Here is a 22,563-nt window from a genome sequence, read left to right as displayed (position 1 = left end):
TCGCCCCTAGAGGCAGAGCTGGAGCATGTCAGGCTCACAGTGACCCTCAGACCTTTCGCCCATAGCCACTGCTCATGCCCAGAGGAGAGGACAGGGTGTCCAGGCAGGGTGTGCTGGTGGGCGAAATGTCAGCCACACTCCTGCCTGGAGTTACCAACCCCCCAGGGCCTGTGGTGCTCTGTGCCAGGAGTTCAAAGCCAGTAGTGGTGGGTTCCCATGCCACCAAGGTGACCCTACTTTGAGGGATCCTGTGTGTGCCCCTGCCACTGCTTCAGTGCCCCTGGGAGAGCTCCCCAAACCCTACCCCCATCATCCCTCCAAACCATCCAGATGATATTTGCTCCCACTTCCTTTCTCCCAGGTATCCAGTCTGAATTTTACATCAACACCACCAGAGCAGGGCCAGGGACGTTATCGGTCACCATTGAAGGCCCGTCCAAGGTTAAAATGGATTGCCAGGAAACCCCAGAAGGGTATAAAGTCATGTACACCCCCATGGCCCCTGGAAACTACCTGATCGGCGTCAAATATGGTGGGCCCAACCACATCGTGGGCAGTCCCTTCAAGGCCAAGGTGACAGGTAACCAAATACCTTTGAAATTACCCCCCCTCCCCAATCCTTTGTCAAAATATCAACAGAGCTGCTTGATCGTAAAAACTGTGGATGATTTTAAATATGTTGAATCTACTTTGAATCCTGATTGTAAAGAAGTGGTAGGGCCCTGTGTGGCTCAGTTGGTTGGAGTGTTGTCGATTCCCAATCAGGGCACATACCCAGGTTGCAGATTCAATCCCCAGTTGGGCCACGTGCCAGAGGCAACTGATTAATTTTTCTCTCTCTCTCTCTCCCTTCCTCTCTCAAAAAAATCAGTTTTAAAAAGGAAATGGTAGGACAGGTAGAGGGGGGTGCATGTTTGAAACTTGCAAAATAAGTAGGTAGAACGGGAGGGCAGAAGTTTAAAAAGCGTGTTAGATGGATTCTGCCTCTAACAGAAAAAAGAAATTTTGCATATTTGAAATCTTATGTATTTGTTTAAATCGGGGTTTAAAAAAATCACCCCAATCACTTCCCTTCACTTTAAAAATAATTAAAAGTTTTTATTAAATTTATAAAAATGTGCTTCCTTCAGAACACTGGAAAAAATACCAAACAGTTAAATCACCTCACAGCCTCCATCAAGGTAACCACCATAAATACTGTGGTAAATTCCTCCCACATGTCTCTCTCTCTGTTCACTGCTATATAAATAGCATAGGTTCAGTGCAGAAAAGCTAAAGATTCAGACAGGAGAATCATCTCCCGTGCAGAGAGAATCATTTGTGATATTTTGTTATGTCCTTGCAGACTTCTACACTTCTACACTGCGTATCCCTATAAGCTCTACAGTATAGCGTCTACACTGCTGCACCACAGTGTAAGTCTACAGTGTAGAGCTTATAGGGATAAGCAGTGCAGAGTCTACACTGCTGACACGCAGAGTGCTTTATGTAAATGGAAACCTATGGCTTCTACAGGGTGGCACGTGGTTCTGTGGGAGGGGTTTCCAGGCTGGAACCTAGTTAGTTGTGTGGGGCAAGACTGGGGGGGCGGGGGGAGGGCGGGGGGAGTTAGAAGACATTATGGGTGTGAGACGGGGAAGTGGTGGCTTTTGGATCCAGGTGTTGGGGTGCGGGGGCACTTTCCTCCTCTGGCTGAGAGACCCACTTGATCTGGTCATTCATGCCCTCCTCCCTCCCTTTCACGTCCTAGGCCAGCGTCTGGTCAGCCCCGGCTTGGCCAACGAGACCTCGTCCATCCTGGTAGAGTCAGTAACCAGGTCCTCGACAGAGACCTGCTACAGCGCCATCCCCAAGGCATCCTCGGATGCCAGCAAGGTGACCTCCAAGGGGGCAGGGCTCTCGAAGGCCTTCGTGGGCCAGAAGAGCTCCTTCCTGGTGGACTGCAGCAAAGCCGGTAGGCAGCCTGGCCTGCTCCCGGGGAGTGGGCAGCTGGGCACCCGCCTCTGCTTTGGTCTTCCCTGCTCCAGTCTGCAGTGCCCACCCTCCCATGTAACCCAGCCATTTGCAAGTAACCCTGTTCATTACCTTATTCTTTTGCACTTAGTATTTTTAAAGGATTTTCCTCTGATTTTTTTCTGCCCCTAATTGCTTCAAACTTAATAGCAATTTGGACTGGGGTATTTGTTCGGGTGTCAATAGTGAATTGGCTGGGTTCTGGCATCTAGCACATCTGGCCTGGAAACCTGGCTGGTTCCACCATTCATCCCTTCCTCCTCTCCTCCCTCCTTTCCTCTCTTCCTTCCCTAAATGCCATGTGACCTTGGGAAACGTACTAAATCTCTAAAAGTCAGTTTTCTCTTCTCTAAAATAGGAATAATAGTAGTACCTTCCATAAAGTTCTCATGATAATAACAGATCAGAACAATCTACACCTACAGGAGATAGCCCTTATTATGTACCGAGGGCTTCACAGAATACTCCTCCCAGTGAGGCTGGTGCTAGTGTTGCCCCTGTTTACAGATGGGGAAGCTAAGACAGGGAGAGGTGAAGTTCCATGTCCAAGGTCACCTGGCCAGGAAGCGGCAGGGCAGGGATTTGAACCCTCAGTGTTGGGCTCTATGAGGCCTGCTCAGAATCCCACACTCCCACCTCTCAGTCCCCAACATCATCATAGAAGCTCAGCAGGTGGTAACTGGTATCATTCCTTTGGCTCCCTTCTGGTCCTCTGCCTCCTGGGATTCACCCTCACAGAATAACCACCTCCCTCTGCCTCTCAGGTTCCAACATGCTGCTGATCGGGGTCCACGGGCCCACCACCCCCTGTGAAGAGGTCTCCATGAAGCACGTGGGCAACCAACAGTACAACGTCACATACGTCGTGAAGGAGAAGGGGGAGTATGTTCTGGCCGTGAAGTGGGGAGAGGAACACATCCCCGGCAGCCCCTTCCACATCACGGTGCCTTAAACGCGTGCTCGTCAAATCCCAGGAGGTGCTTCTGGTGGTTGCTTTCGTTGCTTGTTTGTAACTCGTTTTTTTACAAAGTCCTCCGGCCTGTGTGTGGGTCTGAAACCCCATCCCGAAAACATTGCCATTCTAAAGTGCCTTCAGAACGAAATCCTAGACTTGACTCATTGGGGACACGTTGGGGACACTGGGGAAATGCAAGCTCGTGCAGTGGGCTGGGCAAATCTGACCTCTTGTGGCTCAGATCGTCCCCTGCAGACAGACTGAGAACACAGGCAAGGCTGGTGTTAAAAATGCAACCGGGTACCAACTTATGAAATCAGACAGGGACGAGGGGCAGGGAGAAAGAGGAGCCCTAGCTTAGGTTGTTGTTTAGAAAAGTAGATGGCTTAAAACCCGCTTCCTCTCTTCCAGTGCCCACAGCATGTAAGAAAAGGCTGCTAGGTGGGCACATGGTTTTGACCACTCATTCCCACCCCACGCTGCTCTGTGGCCTTTTTACCACGCGGTGGCCGACTGGCCTGGAGGGCTTTCTGCCGCCTCTCCCTCATCGGCTGATAATTTCCCTGCAAAGTCCGAACGTGTGACCATCTTGGCAGCCATGTTTCTGTTCTTGCTTTTAAAGTCTGATCAGTCTCGGTCTGAGGAAAGTCTGCAGTGACAAGCAGCCCCCCACTTGCCAAAGATCCCTTTTTGTAACCAACACTAGCCCTTGTGCTTAACATACACTCCAGCCACTTGCCAGTCTGATGAGCTTAACCAACATGTTCTCGGTGACGGTGAGGGGTCCATGTGTCAGTGGAAGTCTTCACGCAACACAGCACTCCACACCCAGCCCAGTCTGTCTCGGGGGCCACTTTTTCTGGAAAATAGTTATAGATGGGAAAGAAGGAAAGTCCTGCCAACCTTTGGTCTGAGTCAGGGACCATTGAGGGGGGTGGACAGCAGCTCATCAGTGTTCCTTCACTGTTTGGCAGAAATAGCAAAAGCCGCATAACCGGTGGTGGCTGTGTATTTGGCCCTGACCCCATATCATCCAGATGGTGTTTGGAAAGCAACATGCAGGTGCAAGATTCTACAAACGGGCGTAAGGCCTTGTGCACCCCTTCCTGCACCCCTGCTTTGGACTAAAGTTAAAGCGTCGGGGACTGGCTGGCTGCAGGGCCCACTGTGGAGTGTGGTCAGGGCAGGCAGACCCTCCTGGTTGCTGCTCAGTCCTCAGGAAATGGCACTGTGGCTGAAGTGCCTCTGTGGGTGGGGCGGGGCCCAGGTGGGGGACCTGCACCGAGGGATCGCAGCTGGGGGCCAGTGTTGGCAAACGCCCAATGTTAGAAACTGGAGCGGCCTGAAGCCTCACGGGAAAGGACCACAGGCCTCGTAAACTGGGACAAGGAAGCAAAACTGGAATCAAATGCCGACTGTAAATTGTATCTTATAACTTATTAAATAAAATGTTTGCTCCTTAAAGCGCAGTCTGATAAATGGTTGGCGTCTGACCTGCTCTTCCAATCCCTGGCCAATAGCACACAGATTAGCTACTTGTTTTGACCAGGAGCCTGGCCTCCTTTGGCAGAGGGAGGCCTAGCTGCTCCCTGAGCCTCAGTGGGAATTTATCCAGACGGCTCGCCTGAGCGTGGAGCGTGCGGGGCACTGGAAGCGGGTGTGTGGGCCCTGACCCCCACACAGCTGCCTGGAGTGGTTTGCTGGGACTTGCCCTGAGTAAGAGTCCCACATGTGAAACCCACCTAGGTGAAGGCTGTGGTTTTAAAAAGAGCGAGAAAAAAGCCTCTCCTACGTACACAAGAAGCCCCATTGTAGGGAATTTATTCAAACAAAAAAGTGTCACCTGTCATCCCACTGCCTGTGGACAGCAGGGCTCATATTTGGTGCTACAGCCGTCCCTCTCGTCCCTCTTCCTCCGCTGCTCCTTCCTGCTGCAGATGTCCCTAGCTCCAGGCCTCCTCCTCCCTTTACAGCAGTTTTGTGACACCATTTTACAGCGACAACACTAGCTCAGGGGCTGCACTCTCAAAGTTCACTTGAGGCAGACCCTGAGTCCCTACCAGTTTGTCCTCCAGAGCGGGGCTGCCTCTCTGGTTACACCTGCGGGAGCAGTTGCCATGGTGATGGGAAGTCCTAGCTGCCTCCCACCCCATCCCTCACCTCCATTGGAGTTGAGGGGTGAAAGGAAAGGTGGGGAGAAAAGACTCTGGATCCTTCCCTGTGTCTCTTCCTGACACCCCTGTGTTGATCAGGGTGGCGATTTGTTGACCTCTGACAGGTGGGAGGGAGGGAGGGTTTGTCCTGCCCCTTCTGGAGGGAGCAGCCTAGTCTGTGGGCCCAGACTCCCGACAAGGTCTGTGGCCTTTGAGGGGCGCAGGTTTTGCCCAGGGGGTCTGGACAGGCCACAGTAGGCTGGGTTTGTCCCCAGAGGAGCTCAAGGCCAGAGCCACTGGTTTCTATACCTTGCCGGAGCCTGGCGGGTGTTGAGAGGCAGCGTTTATCAGGTAGCAGAGTGGACTTTGGCATCAGGTACCTTAGGCTTAAACACTGGCTCAGCCACCCACGGTGTGGCCGCTTCACCTCTCAGAGTGAGCCACCCTCGGCGGTTGGGGGCGTTTGGTCACATAGAGCAGTGAGTCTCAGCCACCGCTGTCTGCTGCCGTGACTGCCTCCTACACGGCTGGGCCTGGCGGTCCCCTGCCTGTTACTTCAAAGACATCCCAGTGAAATCTGTGCACTTCTGGTCATCTACTAGAGCCACGGGGCAGCTCTTATCTGCACCTGGACTGGCTGCTATGGGAACCGGCTATTGTTTGTACAAACACCTTGAAAACTGCAACTTAACCCTGGACAGGCCGATGCCAGACCCTTTCTGACTCACCGGTCCACTTGGCCCTTGGCTGCCAGGACCATCACTCTTCGGTGGCGAAGGAGGTTAGGCTGACGCCAGCTGCCATCCGCCCTACAGAGATCCTCAACTCAGGTGGACCCTGCCCTGTCACACCCAGATGCCTGCCTCTTCCTCATCTAGTTTCCACTGAAACCCAGGACCGCACTCATCAGCAATGCTGCCAAGAAGGAAACATTTAATTAACTTGTCTCTCTCCAATGCGCTTATAAACACTCGGGCCCTGGACCACATGTCTAGTCTTAAGACTTCAAAGGGGCCTTGAAAGCCACATTTTGATGAGTTTGGTGTAAAATGAATCCGGCGCATAGGGATTTAATTTTCCTTGAAAATTGCACAGCCTGAAAAATTAGCAAAATAATGGTTAATGGCAATAATGAGTGCTCGATCCTTGTCAACCCCCCAAGTTTGTATTTTGAAATGGGGAACAAGATCATTAATTTCCGTGCCCCTTGGCCTTCGTGCAGCCGGATGGAAGCAGGGGTTTCTGGGAAAGGAGTGGAGTCAGTCCAGGTCTCCCTTAAGGTGGAGGGGAGGGGCTTTAGAATCAGAGGAGTCCACTCATGAAAACTCCCAAAACATCTTGTTTAGCTCATTTGTTTTCTCCTCACAATAGCAAATCACAACTCTCAGAGGGAGTAAAAATGTCACATCGCTCAAGGCAAGCTTGAATTTGATTTTTTCCCTCTGGCTTTGTCCCAAGGATGCTGCCCAAACACATGGTGGGAGGAATCTTTTTAAACAAAGGGATCCTTTTGCTTGTGATAAGGCTTTTGTCTGGGCCCCTGAGCACACAGGGAACCAGCGTATGTGCAAGGAATTTAGGGTGGCCCACCCCACACCCCTTCTCTCTTCCTCAAGAGTCCCAGCAGGCAGGCTGGAGATGGGGAATTTACAAGCCTGACTCGTGGCTCACCTCCAGGGGTGTTTCGCATTTTGGACTTGCTTATCTCCCCGGACAAAGCTGAGACAGAAAGAATCTGTGAGCCTTTTATTGCCCACATTACACCCTCTGCCATGACCACCTCCTTCCCAAGGCACCAGACGCTTCTCCCTATTGGCGTGGATGTTCTTAGGACAAAACTGGCAGGTGATCTCAGAGAAGGAAACCTTGGCAGAGGTGCCAAGCCCCAGAAATGCCAGCTTCAGGCCCAGCTACAAGCAACCAGTGCAAGTAGCAGCAGAAAAACCTGATGCATGAGAAATGCTCAGAAAGCACTGGGTTGAATGCTGCAGGTTCACGTCTGGATCCCAGTCCCAGCTCTGCCACCAGCTCTGTGCCTCGGTGCCTTCATCCACCAAATGGAAAAATAGTGGGAAACTTACAGTCTAAGGTTAACCTCTAGAAAGATCCTATCATACCACCATACCTCCACTGGCTGGGCCACTCCCCACCCAGAGCTGCTGGGAGAGGGGCTGCCTGAGTATTGGGGAGACTCAGCTCCCCAAGACAGAAGGGGTACCCAACGAGGGGTGTCGGCTTGTAGGGAAGCCATTGAGCATGGTGGTTACAAGCATGGGCCCTGCCACGGCCTCCAGCAGATCACTGACCCTCACAGAAAACAGTGCCTGGTTCTCTCTCCAGTAAACTGGGCAATGGGACCTACTCCGTACAGTGTTTGAGGATGAAGACAAATGCGTGTGAAGAGCACAGTGTCCGTCCTGTACATGGTCAGTTCACAAAATCACAACTACGCATGGACAGTGCCTAAGATGAGTCTCCCCACCCAGAGCTTAAACCCAGGAGGGGCTGTGAGGGACAGTGAGGATTGCATCCTGGAGAGCCAGTGACAGCCCCAGGCTTGGATTGGGGTGGAGCCTTATCAGTGGGCCGGGTGGGCCAATGACAGAACTGCAGTGAGGCGGGCTGTTGGTGGCCTGGGGGAGTGGCCAGAAAGGTAGGAGGGTGCCCCAGCTCCCACCCCAGTCTCCCCTGGTTTCCCAGGTTCAGCGTCCTCTTTCCTCAGCACAGGCGGAAGCCAGACAGGCCTGGGGCTGACCCTACACCTTCCCAGGGATTGTTGGGTGGGTTTTACATGGGTTAGTGAAGAAAATTATCATCGCTAATAACATTAACGCTAGGCACTTAGGTATCTTCATTTTACAAGGGAGTTTGCAGGAGCTCAGAGAGTTGAAGAGGGTTGCCTGACATCACACAGGCAGTAACAACCAAGGCTGTGATAAAACCCGGGGGCCTAGATGTAGGAAGGGGGCCATGAAGCCCAGCGCTGCACGCAGGGGTCTGCACAGGGTGGGGCCCAGAATCCGAAGGCGGCTCCTCCCTGTGGGCCGTCGGCTGTCCTTAGGCCCGTTGGAAGGCAGCACTTTTGGGGCGCTTCTCTGCTCCCTCCCACACCCCTCCCCTCCTGGGGAGCCTGACCATCCTGCAGGGGAGCCGGTGGTCCCCCGCCTGCTCTGTCTGGTTGTCCGCCTGGTGGGTGGGAGATCCGCGGGCCGGCGGTCGTTGCCATGGTGACCGCCAGGGGTCGCCTTGGACACGCAAACTGCGGCACCGAGGGCAGCCCCTGGGGCGGAAGGCGCAAGGTCACCAAAGCCCAGAGGAGGGGACACCCACTTCTGCCCTCTCGCGCTCTCAGCACCTGGACTTACCAGCCTGGTGGTGGGGGCGGCCTGGGTCAGGGAGGCTTTCTTGATTTCACGGATCGGACCCCGCCCCCGGATCCTGCGACCCCTCAGCCGGCAACTATTGACTTTCTCCCTCCGTCCTTCCCCATCCACCCAGCTGCCGCAGAGCCAAGGTGAAGTGCCCTGCTCATCGTGAGCCTTTTCTAAGCACCTGCCGAATGCCAGGCAATACCCCAGAGGTACAGATACGGCGTTGAGGAAGGCGGGGCACAGAGGAGCAAGCTCCCCGAAGGAGAGACATTTTGTGGTTTTGTTCGCTGGCAGCTCCTGGCACACAAGGCCCTGCGTCTGGAAAGAATGGTGCTCACAGCCAGGTTTTTAAAGCCTGGATTAAAAAGGTGTTTGCACAATTAATCAGTGACCGCTGTGATGCTCCAAAGGAGGCATGCAGACCCAGGTTGTCCCATTTAACCAGCTGGCTCTCCATTTCCCAAACTTCCTCAGAGCCCTCATTTTACAGGTGGGAACACTGAGGACAGTCTGTGCAGCTGTGTCCTTTCCGCCTTTCAGAAGGGAGGCCCACTCTGTAAGTCTCCTCCCACTCTGCCTGGCTCACTCGTGTCCATAGTTCAGGTCTCAAAGGACACTTCCTCTAGGAAGCCTTCCCTGACCACCCCCCCCCCTTTCCTGCCTCCCTTTCTACCCACCCAGTTCTGAGTCTCTCCCCTTCTGGACTGTGAAAGCCTGAGGACAGGGAGCATGTGGCTCTGTCCCTCCTCATCTACCTTTAGTGCCTGGCTCTGTGCCTGCCACAGGCTGTTGAAGGAAGAGATGAGAGCTCAACCTGCAGAGTGAAAAGGTGAGTGGTACTTACCTCCTTCTCACTGGCTTTCACTCCTGGAGGGCCCTGGTCAGGGGGCGGAGGGTGCTGCGGAGTACTGGTGGGTCCTCCTCTGCCCCTTACCCCCGCCTGTGCCTCTCTCATGGTGCTTGCCACACTCCATGGTAGTTTTGTGTTTGTAATACATGACATGGGTTTTGGAGTCAGTCCCAGAGTGAGCTTTTAATGTTGCTGAGCTCAGTTTCCTCATCTGGAAAAGTGAGTTAAGAAGCCTGGTAGTGAGGATTAAGTGAAATCCCTCAGGAAAACCCCAGCTCAGGGCCTGGCACAGAGGTACCACCACATACCAACCACATGCCCTGGAGCATGCACATCCTTGCCCTAAGCCTCCATTTCCCCATCTGAAAAGGAGGCTCTGAAAGCCCCGTGATCGAGGGGTGATTTAAAGCGTATGGGGCACAGCTGGTGCCAGGCAGGTACTTGCTAGACGGCCGCTAACACTCATGGAGGGCTGCTCTATGTCAGGCACTGCCCACGTTGTGATACACTGGCCTAATGCCATCCTCTCATTGCTAAGGGTACTTTCCATGATCATCTGGATGTGCCGATGAGGCCACGCAGCTGTGGAGTGGCAGAGCTGTGTCTAGGAGTTGGCATTCAGAGTTGCCATGGCAACCCCCATCTCTAGCCATGTGTCCAGAACTTCCTTTAGGAGGAGACTAGACCTCTATTTGGACCCCCTTGGATGCCTGGCGGATAGTAGGTGTACATTGAGGTTTACTGAATGGAATTCAGGCAGTGGCACCCCATGCATCACCCCAAGACCCCTGAGCCCTGAATCGCTCTGGGGCAAGCACCTGGGTGGATTGTGATGGCATTGCTCCCTTTTCCAGCCTGGTCTCTCCTACAGCCTACGAATGGCCCCAGTCCCCCCTGTCCTCAGCCCCTCCTCTCCAGCAGGACCTTAGCAACCCAGCTTTCATTGGCTACACGTATCCTTGGAGACAAGACACCAACAGTGCAAACACAGGCCAGAGAACTGTGGGCAGAATGTTTCCAACCTCCCTGTCATCCCCCTCCCTGCCATGAAGGATCTGCTCACCTCCCAGAGCCAAGCCTGCTGGGAGGAGCGCATCAGGAAGGAGGCTGTCACCCGAGCCACCTGGAAGGTCAACCATGGCCACAAGTACCCCAAGGAGAGGTCCCTGCCCGGGAAGCCGCTCCAGCAGGCCCTCTTCCACGCACCCCTGGGAGTGGGGTCCTTGCCTGCCACCAGCTCCCCTGACAGAAGGACCGGACTGCCAGAGACCAAGGGGGTCAGAGCCCAGCTGTCCAGGAGAGTGGGAGTCCAGGAAGCCCAAAGAGCAACTCGGGGGCCCGCAGGCCAGACCAAACCAGGGAGCTTAGAAATGAGGCCGGTGCCCGTGAGCACCCTGCAGCTGCTCTTCCAGGGCATCTCCCACGATGGCCAAGGCCGGGCCTTGTACCTCCGGGAGCGGAACCGGCAGAAGCCAGCGGAGAAGTTTCAGTATCCAGTCTTATCCTCCTGGGAGTACGGCTGGCACTTGGGTAAGGGCCACCACCTCTTGCCATTCCAGGCCTTTGCAGGCAGCCTGCCCCCCACTCCACAGCCTCGTGCTTCATTACCCCTCACTCACCAGCACACCCTCCTGGCTCACTCTCTCTGAGCAGGCAGGCACCCTCACTCTTCCAGGCCTTTGCACATCTGGTGTGTCTGCCTGGAATGTTCCTCCTGCCCCTCCCTCTGCTGGCTAACTTGCATATGTCACCACCTCTGGGAAGTCTTCTGAGAGTCCTCCAGGCAGCTTTTTGAGTCTGCAGAAGCCCCGGGCCCACTGTGTCACCATTCCTTGAATATGCATCTGGTCTGGTGAGCCCTCTGGGTTCCAGGACTTCATAGGTAACTTTATTAATGTCCTCCCAGCTCCCAGCTTGGGGCTGGTACTCAGCGACATTGGAATGAATGATCAAATGAATAAATATAGCCTAGGGAAGGAGGGCTCCGTTTGGAATCAGAAAGTGTGAGTTCAAGTCCTGGCTATATCACTTCCAAGTTCTGTGAGCTCCAGCAAGAATCTTGACTTTCTCAGGCCTTGGTTTCCACATCTGAAAAATGGGAATAAATTAGTATTTACCTTTCTGTGTCAGAGTTTTGGGGAAATCAGGTGGGAAACACATTGAACAGGAATTATCTTTACAAAAGCCCCATCAGGTGGGTAGGACAGACATTCATTCATTCAACACATGATCCTCTCATTCGGAATCCCAACCCTGCCCCAAATGCTCAGAAGAGTGACTTAGTTTGAAATTAGGATGTCTGACTACTGCAGAAAACAAGACAGGGTCCCTCACAGAGGTCCGGCAACAGACAGATGTGTGATGTGTCCCTGCTACGGAGCAGAGCTTTTCAATCTTGTTAAAATGCAGGTTCTTATCTGGCAGGCAAGGACTGGATGGACGAGATTCTGCATTTCTAAAGAGCTTCCCAGTGACGCTGATGCTGCAGGTCCATGGACCATGCTTGAGAGTCGGGCTATAAAAAGAGAGAAACCAGGAGAAGGAGATGGAGACTGAGGAGCTGTGATAGACAGGGTGGTCAGGAAGGCCTGCTGGGGAGAGTGTGTTTGAGCAGTGTCCTGAGTCCTATCTACCATCCGGTTCTTCTGAAAACAGCCCGCCACCCTGCACCCACAGAGTGAGTCTCCCTTTAGGGCCCTACAGGTCTTCCCTGTTCCCCCTCCTGCCTGGCCCACGATCCTTGCCTACTGCCTCTGAAGCCGCTGCCTAGGCCTGGGGCCACCAGATGGAGCAAATTTAAATACAGGCTGCCCAGTTAGTTTGAATTTCAGGTGAACAATTTTTTAGTATAGGTATGTTCCAAATATTCATGGGCTCTACTGACCCTGAAAATTATTTCTTGTTTATCTGAAATGCAAATGCACTGGGCTTCCAGTGACCCTGACAATGGAGCCGGGAAGCTGATTCTGATTCTGGAACCCCCTGGGTGCAAGGGCCATGCTGGGCTCAGGGCAAAGACAGGAGACTTGCCTCCACAGGGGTTTTGCTTAAGCTCACAGTTGCTCTGGAACAGTGGTCAGCAAACTGCGGCTCGCGAGCCACATGCGGCTCTTTGGACCCTTGAGTGTGGCTCTTCCACAAAATACCACGGCCTGGGCGAATCTATTTTGAAGAAGTGGCGTTAGAAGTTTAAGTTTAAAAAATTTGGCTCTCAAAAGAAATTTCAATCGTTGTTCTGTTGATATTTGGCTCTGTTGACTAATGAGTTTGCCGACCACTGCTCTGGAACATTGTGTAAGCTCTGGCCTCGTGGCCCTAATGGTTAGTAACCCAACCAGTCCAGGGGCCAGATGGGGAAGAGATGACAGACCCTCTGCAGACCACTTCTCCAATCTCCCCACACAGTTACAGACAGAGTTGTGTCACCCAGTGGGAGCAAAGAGCATGGGAAACAGGGGTTAAAGGCATTGTCCCCAGTGCCACAGCGGGGTCAGCCCCAGTGCCCTTTTACACAGAGAAAGCAGCAATCTAGTGCCTGGCACATGGTAAGTGCTCAACAAATGGTGACTGGTATTATTATTATTATTATTATTATTATTATTATTATTTAAACAGAGGTTTTGCAGCCTATGGGCATTGGGGGGCGGGTAGTTCAGCCTTGGGCAGGATCCTGGAGGTGCTCACCATGGAGCACTGGGCCAGGTGGGGTGCCACTAGACTGGGGGAGCAATGTGTGAGGGGTAAGTGACTGTGGGGTAGGGATGGGGATAAAATAGGTAACAATTGGAATGGCCTGCATGCATCCATCAGGCACATCCTGGCACTTGAGCCAAAGCAGGGTCTCCAGGTTGCTGTGCTGTGCCCGTTAGCTATTGGTCCTCGGGAGGAGTGGGGTCCTCTGGGAGAGGCGGCGGCTGCTGCTAACTGCGCAGAGGACTCACTACTTTGGCCACCGGAGCAGTGGCAGCAGTGGGTGCCTGCCGGCCCTCGGCCCTTCGGGTTGGGCGAGGGCGGCCGGAGGCCGGGTGCCCCCAGCTCAGCCGGCCTTTTCTGTGTTCCAGGGGATGTTGTGAAGAACACCAGGCTTTCAATATATGCCAGGTGCCAGCCCATCACAAAAACCTTTCACAGCAAAAGTGGCGTCTTCCATTTTCCTCAGCGAACAGACCAGCTAATGTGAACTCGGCGGGGTTTGAAGTGGCTCCTTCCTTTGCCTTCGTCCAGCTGGACCCTGTGGAGAGGAGATGCTGCGCCATCTGCCCTCCCTGTGCTGGCAGCCCATCCCTGCTGAGCACGATGGGCTAGTGCTACCCCGGGACTCAGCATCTGTCCTCGGCCCTCGGTGGCCACAGCTCCTCACGGAGCTCCCACCACCATCCTCAGCCTGTGCTGCCACCAGGGTCAAACCCGAAACCCAAGTCAGTGCCCTGACCCAATCAAACCCACCACCCCTTGGTGCACAGGACGGCGCTCCAACCGGGCCACACCGGCCAGGGCGATATTTTCAGCTTTGTGGGCCATCAGGTCTGAACTACAAAACCACTCAGCTCTGCTGAGTGGACAGAACATAACCAAGTTCTAATAAAACTTTATTTAAAAAAACTGGCAGTGGGCTAGCTTTGACCATAGTAGTAGTTGGCTGAACCCGAGGTTAAATGAAATATATTATTAAAATTAATTTTACTTGTTTTTTTGTTTGTGTTGTTTATTTTAATGGAACTACTAGAAAATTACAAATTGGCTCATGTGGGATCCGTATTGGACCTAATCACTTTGCAAACTCTGAGCAACATTTTGTTACCTGGGGAGAAGAGTGTGTGTGTGTGTGTGAGAGAGAGTGTGTATGAGTGTGTGTGTGTGTGTGCGCGCATGTGAGAGTGTGTGTGTGTGAATGTGTGTGTGTGAGTGTGTGTGTGTGTGTGAATGTGTGATGTGTGAGTGTGTGTGTATGTGTGTGTGAATGTGGTGTGTGTGTGTGTGAATGTGTGTGTGTGTGAATGTGTGATGTGTGTGTGTGAATGTGTGATGTGTGTGTGTGAATGTGTGTGTGAATGTGTGATGTGTGTGTGAATGTGTGTGTGTGATGTGTGTGTGTGATGTGTGTGTGTGAATGTGATGTGTGAGTATGTGTGTGTGTGTGTGTGTGAATGTGTGTGTGAATGTGTGATGTGTGAGTGTGTGTGTGTGTGTGTGTGTGAATGTGTGGTGTGTGTGTGTGTGTGAGTGTGTGTGTGTGTGTGTATGTGTGTGTGAGTGTGTGTGTGTGTGTGTGTGTAGGGGTGATGTGTGAACTCCGATGATAACCTAACCAGAGCCCGTGGAGGTGGCTTCTTTGCTTGGTTTTCCACTGCTGAGAGGGAAGCCCACGGGCAGACTGGCTGGCAGCTGCTTTCAGCGGGTGTGTGAACCTGCACCCTCTCTAGGCTCATCCTTTCTCTGAAGGGAAGTTACCCAAAATACCACCAGGTGGTGCTGTCCTCCTGCCGGGTATGGTGGTTGGACCCGGGAACCCGCGTTCTCCACTGGGCTGTCTTCTCTCTGCTGTGTAGCCTTGGACTTCCACGTCCTCAGCTGTAACATGGGGTGATACTAGACCGTGAAAATGTGCACTTTGGAGGCAGACTGACCTGATTTGACTTCTGACTCCACTAGGGCCACATTATGATTTTTGTGGGTCTTAGGCACCTTTGACTTCATGAATCCCTTCTTATATTAAAAAAAGTAACAAGAGCTATATTTTACATGGAGCTGGTGTGGCTTAGTGGTTGAGTGTTGATCCATGAACCAAGAGGTCCCCGAGTGCCTGGGTTGCGGGCTTGATCCCCATTAGGGAAGGTGCAGGAGTCAGCCGATCAATGTTTCTCTCTCATCAATGTTTCTATCTCTCTATCCCTCTACCTTACTTTCTCTCTAAAACCAATAAAAACAATATTAAAAATGAATTATATTCTACAACTACATTAATTTAAAAATATATATGAATACTATACATTAACATTTTTCTTCAACCTAAAATTTTATTTTTTCCTTCTTATTCTCAAAGAAATCAAAACACTTCCATAGCCCTAAAAGTCTCATGGGCCCTAGACCAGCCTTGGGCAAACTAAGGCCCGCGGGCCGGATCCGGCTGTTCTATCCGGTTCTCTTGCTCTCCCGTCCGCTCCTTTACTTTGAATTTATATTAGTTCACACAAACACTCCATCCATGCTTTTGTTCCGGCCCTCCGGTCCAGTTTAAGAACCCATTGTGGCCCTCGAGTCAAAAAGTTTGCCCACCCCTGCCTAGACCCTACACCTACGATGCCTCATAGAGGAGTCGCCCTGGGCTCCACTCACCAGCTGTGTGACCGTGGGCAAGTTGTTTAACTTCTCTGGGCCTCAGTTTCCTCATCCATAAAATGGAGACAACTAACCCCACCTTTTCAGGGCTGTGGTTGGAATTTAGTGAGATAGTGTATACCGCTGTGCCTTCTTAGAACACAGCCTGACACAGAGGAAGCCTTGGCAGATGACAGTTGTTATTATTATCATTATTACCATCTTTAAAGGTATTTTCAGCTCTAGCTTCTATGAAACTATTAAAATTTCTCAAGCAGAAATCTCAAGATAAATAAGTCAGAAAAATGAAATGAAACACCCAGGGTATTTGATAGGGGAAATAGAGTTTCCTAAAGCAGAGAGGGTCAGGAGGAATTTTTACAAATGACTAATACATTTTCTCCTGCCATCAGGGACACACAGAGGTAGGAACATGGGCTTGCTCCAATCAGCCCGAACCTGGGTCACCTGGGGAATATGTGCCAGCTGGGCCGACCCTTGAAAAGGTGTGTGTGTGTGTGTGTGTGTGTGTGTGATTTGTCTTAGAGAAGGAGAGATTTGCATGGAGTTTTCAAGACCATGAAAGCTTTAGACCTATGGAGAGAGAGACACTGTGTTTGCAGGGAAGAGGGGCAAAGAAGGAAGGGAAGGCAGAGGGAACAGCATGTGCAAAGGCCTGAGGCAAGCAGGTAAAGGGCAAGTTCAAGGAACCACAGGGCAAGTTCAAGGAACCACAGTGGCCCTAGCTGGTTTGGCTCAGTGGATAGAGCGTCAGCCTGGGGACTAAAGGGTCCTGTGTTCAATTCCAGTCAAGGGCACATCCCAGGCTGTGGGCTTGATCCCCAGTAGGGGGCAGGCAGGAGGCAGCCAATCAATAATTCTCTCTCATTATTAATGTTTCTATCTCCCTCTTCCTTTCTCTCTAATATCAATGAAGATATATTTAGGGGGAAAAAGGAACTACAGTGACGTTTAACTTTAGTGGATTTTAAGGCTTTAGTTCTTCTGTTGACATCCCATTTTATAAACTTCAAATATTATTTGAGAAACTTTAACATACTAGAGGGCACTGTTAATTTTTCAATCCTTAATTTATGCCCTCAGAAAGCATTCCTTAACTTTTTAAATTAGGCATTTCCATCTGGATTTCTAAAAGAAAAAATACAACAATTTACTACTCAATATCTGCTACCTTTTGCTAAAATATTTTCTTTCTGTAAAAACTATTATCTTTTTAAAATCTGGGGGACAGGGTTCTTGAATTTGTATTTAACTGAAAAAATCATTCATAAATTAACATACAAAAATGTACAAACACGGACATTGGACAAGTAATTACATGTGTAATGAGAGTGAAGAAGGAGCCATACAGGGCACTGTGGGAAGATGTAACCCAGGGTCCCAGAATAGACTGGTCAGAGCAGGCCTCCCTGACTGAGCGGGGTTTAAGCTGAGTTTTGAAGAATGAGAAAAAGTTTGCTAACTGAATGGGGGAGAAGAGCGATCCAGGAGAGGGGAACAGCACATGAAAAGGCCCAGAGGCTGGGGAGAACATGAATGGAGGAGCTAAACAGTGTGGCTATAGTGTACAGACGGTTGAAAATGGAGTTGGAAAGCTAAGTCAAAGCCAAGACATACAGGGCTTTGCAGGATCTGGTAAGGACTTGGGTCTTTATCCAGAGAGAAATGGGGAGCCATTGAGGGTTTTAGGCAGGGGCGACATAGGATGAAATTTGCATTTTAGGAAGCACACCCTGTCTGTTGGGAAAACAGATGATAGGGAACAATGGTGGAGGTGGTGGGATTAGAGAGGAAGCAACTGATTATCACTGAGCAAGACTATGTGACTTGGACTAGGGCAGCCCCTTGCCCTTGGCCTTGAGGAGCCTGGCATCTGTCTGCAGCTGTCTTGCTTACATGGAAACCTGGGAAACCAAGCAATCACTCGGCTAGTGTTCTGTTCAGGGCACTCAGTTTCCCAATCCATTTTCTCTGAAGAATCAAGTGAGTGCGCGGCTTGGAGCTGCTGGGGCGCGGGGCCTGAGGCACGGGGTGACCCACTCTTGTTCAAGATGTGACTGTGGCTAAGACTCTGTGACCTCCGCCTTCAGGACCATCTGGGTGGAAGCTCTGATGGGGACACGTGGCAGCAATACAGGTGTGACCCCCCCTCGTGGCTCTGCCCTCCCACACGCCCACCTGGCTGGGGAGAGGGATACGGTTGGCACTTTCCTCTCCTGGTGTGGAGCTGCCTTTACTTCCTTCTCCAACCCAAGGGACAGGAGCTGCTGACTTGGAGCCGCTCCTTCACCGCCACCCCCCGCCCCCCTGAGGGACAGGATGAAGGGTGTGGGCAGGGGAGGCAGGAAAGGGGTGCTGATGAGGAAGAGAAAAATAACAAGGACTGGAAGTAGGGGCGTTTCCATTTCTCGGGGCTCACTTGCCCAAATACTTGCTGAGGTGAATGATGAAGTGGATGGTGAAAACTCATTCCCAATAATTAAATGAGAGCCACATGCCTCCAAACTTAAAGTGGCCCACCCTTCCACAGAGCAAGTCCTGTTCATGAAAACCCAGCCTCCACTTGTGGAGGGCTGACTTGGTGTCAGGCTCGTGGCGTTTTACCTGCATTATCTTATTTAAACATCACCTGTGAGGCTGACTCTCTCATTAACCCCCTTGGGCGCTAAGGAAACGGAAGGTACGTGACCTGCTCTATGTCCCACGGCCAGGATGGCTCCAAAGTGAGCCTGGCCCTCCACATGCTGTGCCTCTTCTCGCTCGGAGAGTGAGTTTAAAATCTGGTTTTCGGTAAATAACTCATGAAAGAGAAGTCTGGCCTGCAGCCACCGGGGGCTTGTTAAGTAGGCAGGCTCCTGGGCAGGTGCAGACCTCCGGAGACAGGCTCGGCCAGGCCTGGGGGTTCCCGTGGCAACAGGTGCACGTTCCAAACCCTCTGAACAAAGCTGATGCTGAGAGTGCCTGCGATCAGGCACGGTCCACAAAGGGCCATGGGAACTCCGTCCAGGCAGGTGACCCAGGGCAACGGGGCGGGTGAGGGGAGAGTCTGCAGCTGCTTCAGGCTGTGGCCAGTGAGAAGCCCCACTCTGTGCCTCCCCTCTGCCCCTACCCCGTGCCTAGCAGTTTGCCCGGACTGAGAGCTGGCAATGCCGTGACTCCTGTAACCTGCTCCGTGCAGGGACAGAGGGATGGCTCGTCACCGAGTAGGCCTCCGGGTGGTGGGGCCAGGTCAAGGCCTCAGGCACCCTCTCTTGGGGTCTGGTCCACTTCCCCTGACCCCCCACCACACCCACCAGCACAGGACTCCCATTCCAGCCACGACGCTGGCCCGTGGGCACAAGGACGCTCTTTCCTGCAACGTAAGTTCATTTGTGAAGTGCCGGCTTGACCGTTTGGACCTCGGAAACTGGACGTTTTCTGGGGCAGCCCTTCTCAGAAGAGGGGGCGACAGAAGCCTGACAGCCTCGCCACTTACCCTGCCCGCGCCAGCAAGACTTCTGAGGTTAGTTGTATGTTTGGAGAAATGGTTTTCCACGCTTAAGCAGGGCCTTTTGATTCTATTCCCTCGGATGTTACCAAATTTCAAAAACCAAGCTTGTGGTCAATTTTCTTATATGAAAAGCCACATGGTCCCTAATATGTTAAGGGAAATAAGCAACGAATGGGACCATGCCAATAGTGTGCTTTTCTCTGTATTTTCCAAGGTTACATATGTGCTCATTGGTGTACAGGCTGGCAGAATGCATAGCTGGGAAGAGGGGTTGCTTCTGAGACGGGAAGGGGGGCTGAAGGGATGGGGGCGCATCCTTGGTCACTGCTTTTTCTCTGGTGCTGCTCGTGTAGTAAGTCATGTTCGTGTGCTGCTTGAACAAGGAGGCAATTAAGGAAAACAGCAAAACCAACAAAAGCGGCCACCATTCAGGACGCAGGCAGCGTGTGCCCTGCCGCTGGACCCTCTGCAGCTCTTTGGTTAGAGCCGTGGTCAGCAAACCACAGCTCGCGAGCCACATGCGGCTATTTGGCCCCTTGAGTGTGGCTCTTCCACAAAATACCATGGCCTGGGCAAGTCTATTTTGAAGAAGTGGCGTTAGAAGAAGTTTAAGTTTAAAAAAATATGGCTCGCAAAAGAAATTCCAGTCGTTGTACTGTTGATATTTGGCTCTGTTGACCGAGTTTGCTGACCACTGGTTAGAGAAATAGGATAAAATCCTCGAGTCTCTGCCAGTCACCTGGGGCCTTTGATCCACTGGTCTCCCAAGAAGCCCCAATAGTGGCCTTGGTGACAAATGCAATGTGGTGAATGTGACAAGAGGGATGCAGCAGACACGGGGCCGGCACCTCGCCCCGGCTCTGGGATGGGACAGGGCACGTGGGCACAGGGAAGAGGCGGCCCTGCTAGGCGCAACGTGCCAGGTGGGACGAAGGGGAGTCTGACATGACACACCGGATATAGAGACCTTCGTGGTGTCCAAAACCTCTGGGCTCTCTCCAAATGGTGGCGGGGTTTGTAAGTGGAGGGCGGGGGGAGAGAACGAGGGTGGCCTGTGGTCAGAATGAAATTTCAAAGGAGGACACTGGTGGTCACTGGGCTGGCTGAGTTGGAGGACAATTCAGAGGCAGGAAGATCAGGTGGGAGAAGCCTTCATCGTTCATCCCTGTGAGATGTGATGGTGGCCCGACCTCAGACAAGGGGGCCAGATTCCCCAAACAGTGAATTGCCCGAATCATGGGGTACAGTTGGGGCCTAGGCATTTCCAGTCATTTCTGGTAGAACAGGGTCCCTCGTGAGACTGAAAACGGATGTTCTTCCTCCTGCGGCAGCTTCTCCAGGGCCAGGCTGGGCAGCGGCTGTGCTGGCGGCAAGGTTCTGGTTCAGGGCATGAAAACCCTCCTTTTGGCTACAAAAGCCCCGTTTCCTCCTGGGCAATTCAGGGGAGGTACCAGCCACGGGGGACAATGGAAGAGTCTCCTCCCAATTCGGGTCAAGCTGGATTAAATCCAAGTTGAAAAATGAGGGCAGCGGGGCCAGTCTTGTTTCCTGGCTGCAGGGAGCAGGTCATGCTGTTAGAGCTGTTTATTTAGGGGCAAGAAATGGTTAATAAAACGGTGCCCTCGCATCTAGTAGCGGCGGGCCCTGGTTCTCTTCTTTGAAGAGAAAGATTTTTTCCTGTTGGTGGAGACCTTTGAAGACTGTAGTTTGAATTCAACTGGAAAGTGGTCACTGACTTCCAGGGCCTGTAAGGATGAAAGGGAGATGCACTTGAGAATGAGGAGGCACTCTTATGTTTGTGATGAGCACATTCAGGCTTCAGGAGAGAAGATGGAATGCCCACAGTCACCCAACAGAACACACCCTGGTGAGCATCGCCCCTGGACCAGCTCAATTAGAAGCCTAGGCAGGTCCTCAAATCACAGAACCATAGGCATTGAGACTCAAGGTCCAATGGCCCAATGTCAGGTCTCTAGTAGTGGCCTCAATGATGACACCAACCCATCTGTCCGGGACAGTAGCTTAGAAAGACAAGGTGGCAGCCATACCTCCTCTTCAGATAACCCATACGCTTTCTGGAAGTCAAAGATGCTACTTGACTTGGGCACAACGGAGTTGACAATCTCTTGTCCTCTCAGCACAATCCTACAGAAGAGGAGGGAAGACAGTCACGTTAATCCACCGCTGATTTCTGAGATCACAGCAAGGTCCATGTTTGACATCTGAAGTTGACGGAGCAGCCTGGACCTGTCATGCGGTGCTCAAAGTCCACCCCTGGGCTTAGCCTGTGACCCTCAGGATAGTGCCCAAGATTGGGAAATAGGATTAGCTCCTCTGTGGCCCTGTGGGCACCAGGACAGTGTCTCCCTGTGTGGACAGGTAGCCCTGGTGGTGGGAGAGAAGACTTTATATGCTACATGAACACTGCATAGCAGTATTGTGTATTCTAAGATTATCATTTCCTTTGCCATTATTTTTCACTTTTACTGATTTAATTATGGAGAAAGGTGCTGGCTTGTCTTTAATACTCCCTAAGCTTCCATTTTGACCAAGAGAAAGCAGGCTGCAAGCAGTAAAAAGGCAAGAGAATTAAGGCAGAATTTGCATTGTTCAGTTTTCACTGGAATTATTTGTACAGTTATTTTCGACTTATGGCAAATGATGCTGGTTTCTTACCTTGGTATTATGTCATTTCCTTTAAAATTAATTTTTTTCAGTAAGAAACAAATGTATTTAAAGACAAATATGGAGAAAAACCAATGGGTACACGATAGTTAACTGAGTTTTGGAAACATGGACGCTAATGGATACCAAGTGAGGTCATGCAGTTGGGGTCTGCGGGGCCCTGACAGACTGACTAAAGACTGACAAGAGGAGTCCATCTGCTGGTTCATGACCATCCACTGAGCGTTCCCTGACTCCGAAGGGCGGACTGGTTTCCTGTGTTGGCTAACGCCATCACCTGGTTAACTTTGAACTCCATCCACAAGTAAACTCTTCACATGCAGTTGGAGATTTCTTAAAGCCATCCTTTCCAACCCGGAGAGTCAAAAAGGACATAGTTAAGGCTCCCCCATTTCTGACTTCTACTAGTAGGTACGTACACAGGTGGGCCGGCTGATCCTGCTAAGCTCTTCCGAGGCTGGCCCAGCACCTGGGAGGTGTTCAAAAAATATTTGAACACAGAACAAAGACTCGCACTGAGTCCAAAACAAAAATATTTATATAACTTTTTAAAAAAACACAAAAGATACATGCTGTTAAGGAAAACATAGATTTGACGTGGGGTGGTGAACATACAATACAGTATACAGATGGTGTGCACCTGAAACCTCTATATTTTTATTAACCATTGTCACCCCAATAAATGTAATAAAAAGGAAAAAAAAATC

At 51.7% G+C, this 22,563-nt stretch overlaps 2 protein-coding genes across 5 annotated transcripts in view; one reads left to right on the top strand and one right to left on the bottom strand.

The window, feature by feature from the left end:
* Window positions 1–4,441, top strand: part of FLNB (filamin B) — a 139,713-nt gene extending 135,272 nt beyond the window's left edge. For all 3 annotated transcript variants that reach the window (XM_080676157.1, XM_080676156.1, XM_080676159.1), the window contains 3 exons: window positions 362–580; window positions 1,751–1,954; window positions 2,778–4,441. In XM_080676157.1, the coding sequence (XP_080532283.1) occupies window positions 362–580; window positions 1,751–1,954; window positions 2,778–2,965 (611 nt within the window). In that variant the 3' untranslated portion in view covers window positions 2,966–4,441. The remainder of the gene's footprint in view (window positions 1–361; window positions 581–1,750; window positions 1,955–2,777) is intronic.
* The window catches only part of DNASE1L3 (deoxyribonuclease 1L3), a 969,732-nt gene that overhangs the window by 932,037 nt on the left and 15,132 nt on the right, over window positions 1–22,563 (bottom strand). The window contains exons 7-8 of one of the 2 annotated variants that reach the window (XR_013960937.1): window positions 21,220–21,316; window positions 19,867–20,916 (exon numbers count right to left, since the gene is read on the bottom strand). Coding sequence is in view for 1 of the 2 variants with exons in the window: in XM_080675133.1 (XP_080531259.1) it covers window positions 20,800–20,916; window positions 21,220–21,316 (214 nt within the window). In the remaining variant the exon portion in view is untranslated. Of the gene's footprint in view, window positions 1–19,278; window positions 20,917–21,219; window positions 21,317–22,563 lie in introns of those variants that run through there. The other variant, XM_080675133.1, reaches the window with a different exon arrangement.

This window comes from Plecotus auritus, assembly GCF_963455305.1.
Source record: "Plecotus auritus genome assembly, chromosome: 6".
Lineage (NCBI taxonomy): Eukaryota > Metazoa > Chordata > Mammalia > Chiroptera > Vespertilionidae > Plecotus > Plecotus auritus.
The sequence above is the reverse complement of the archived record's forward strand: the minus strand, read 5'-3'. Positions and strand labels throughout refer to the sequence as shown.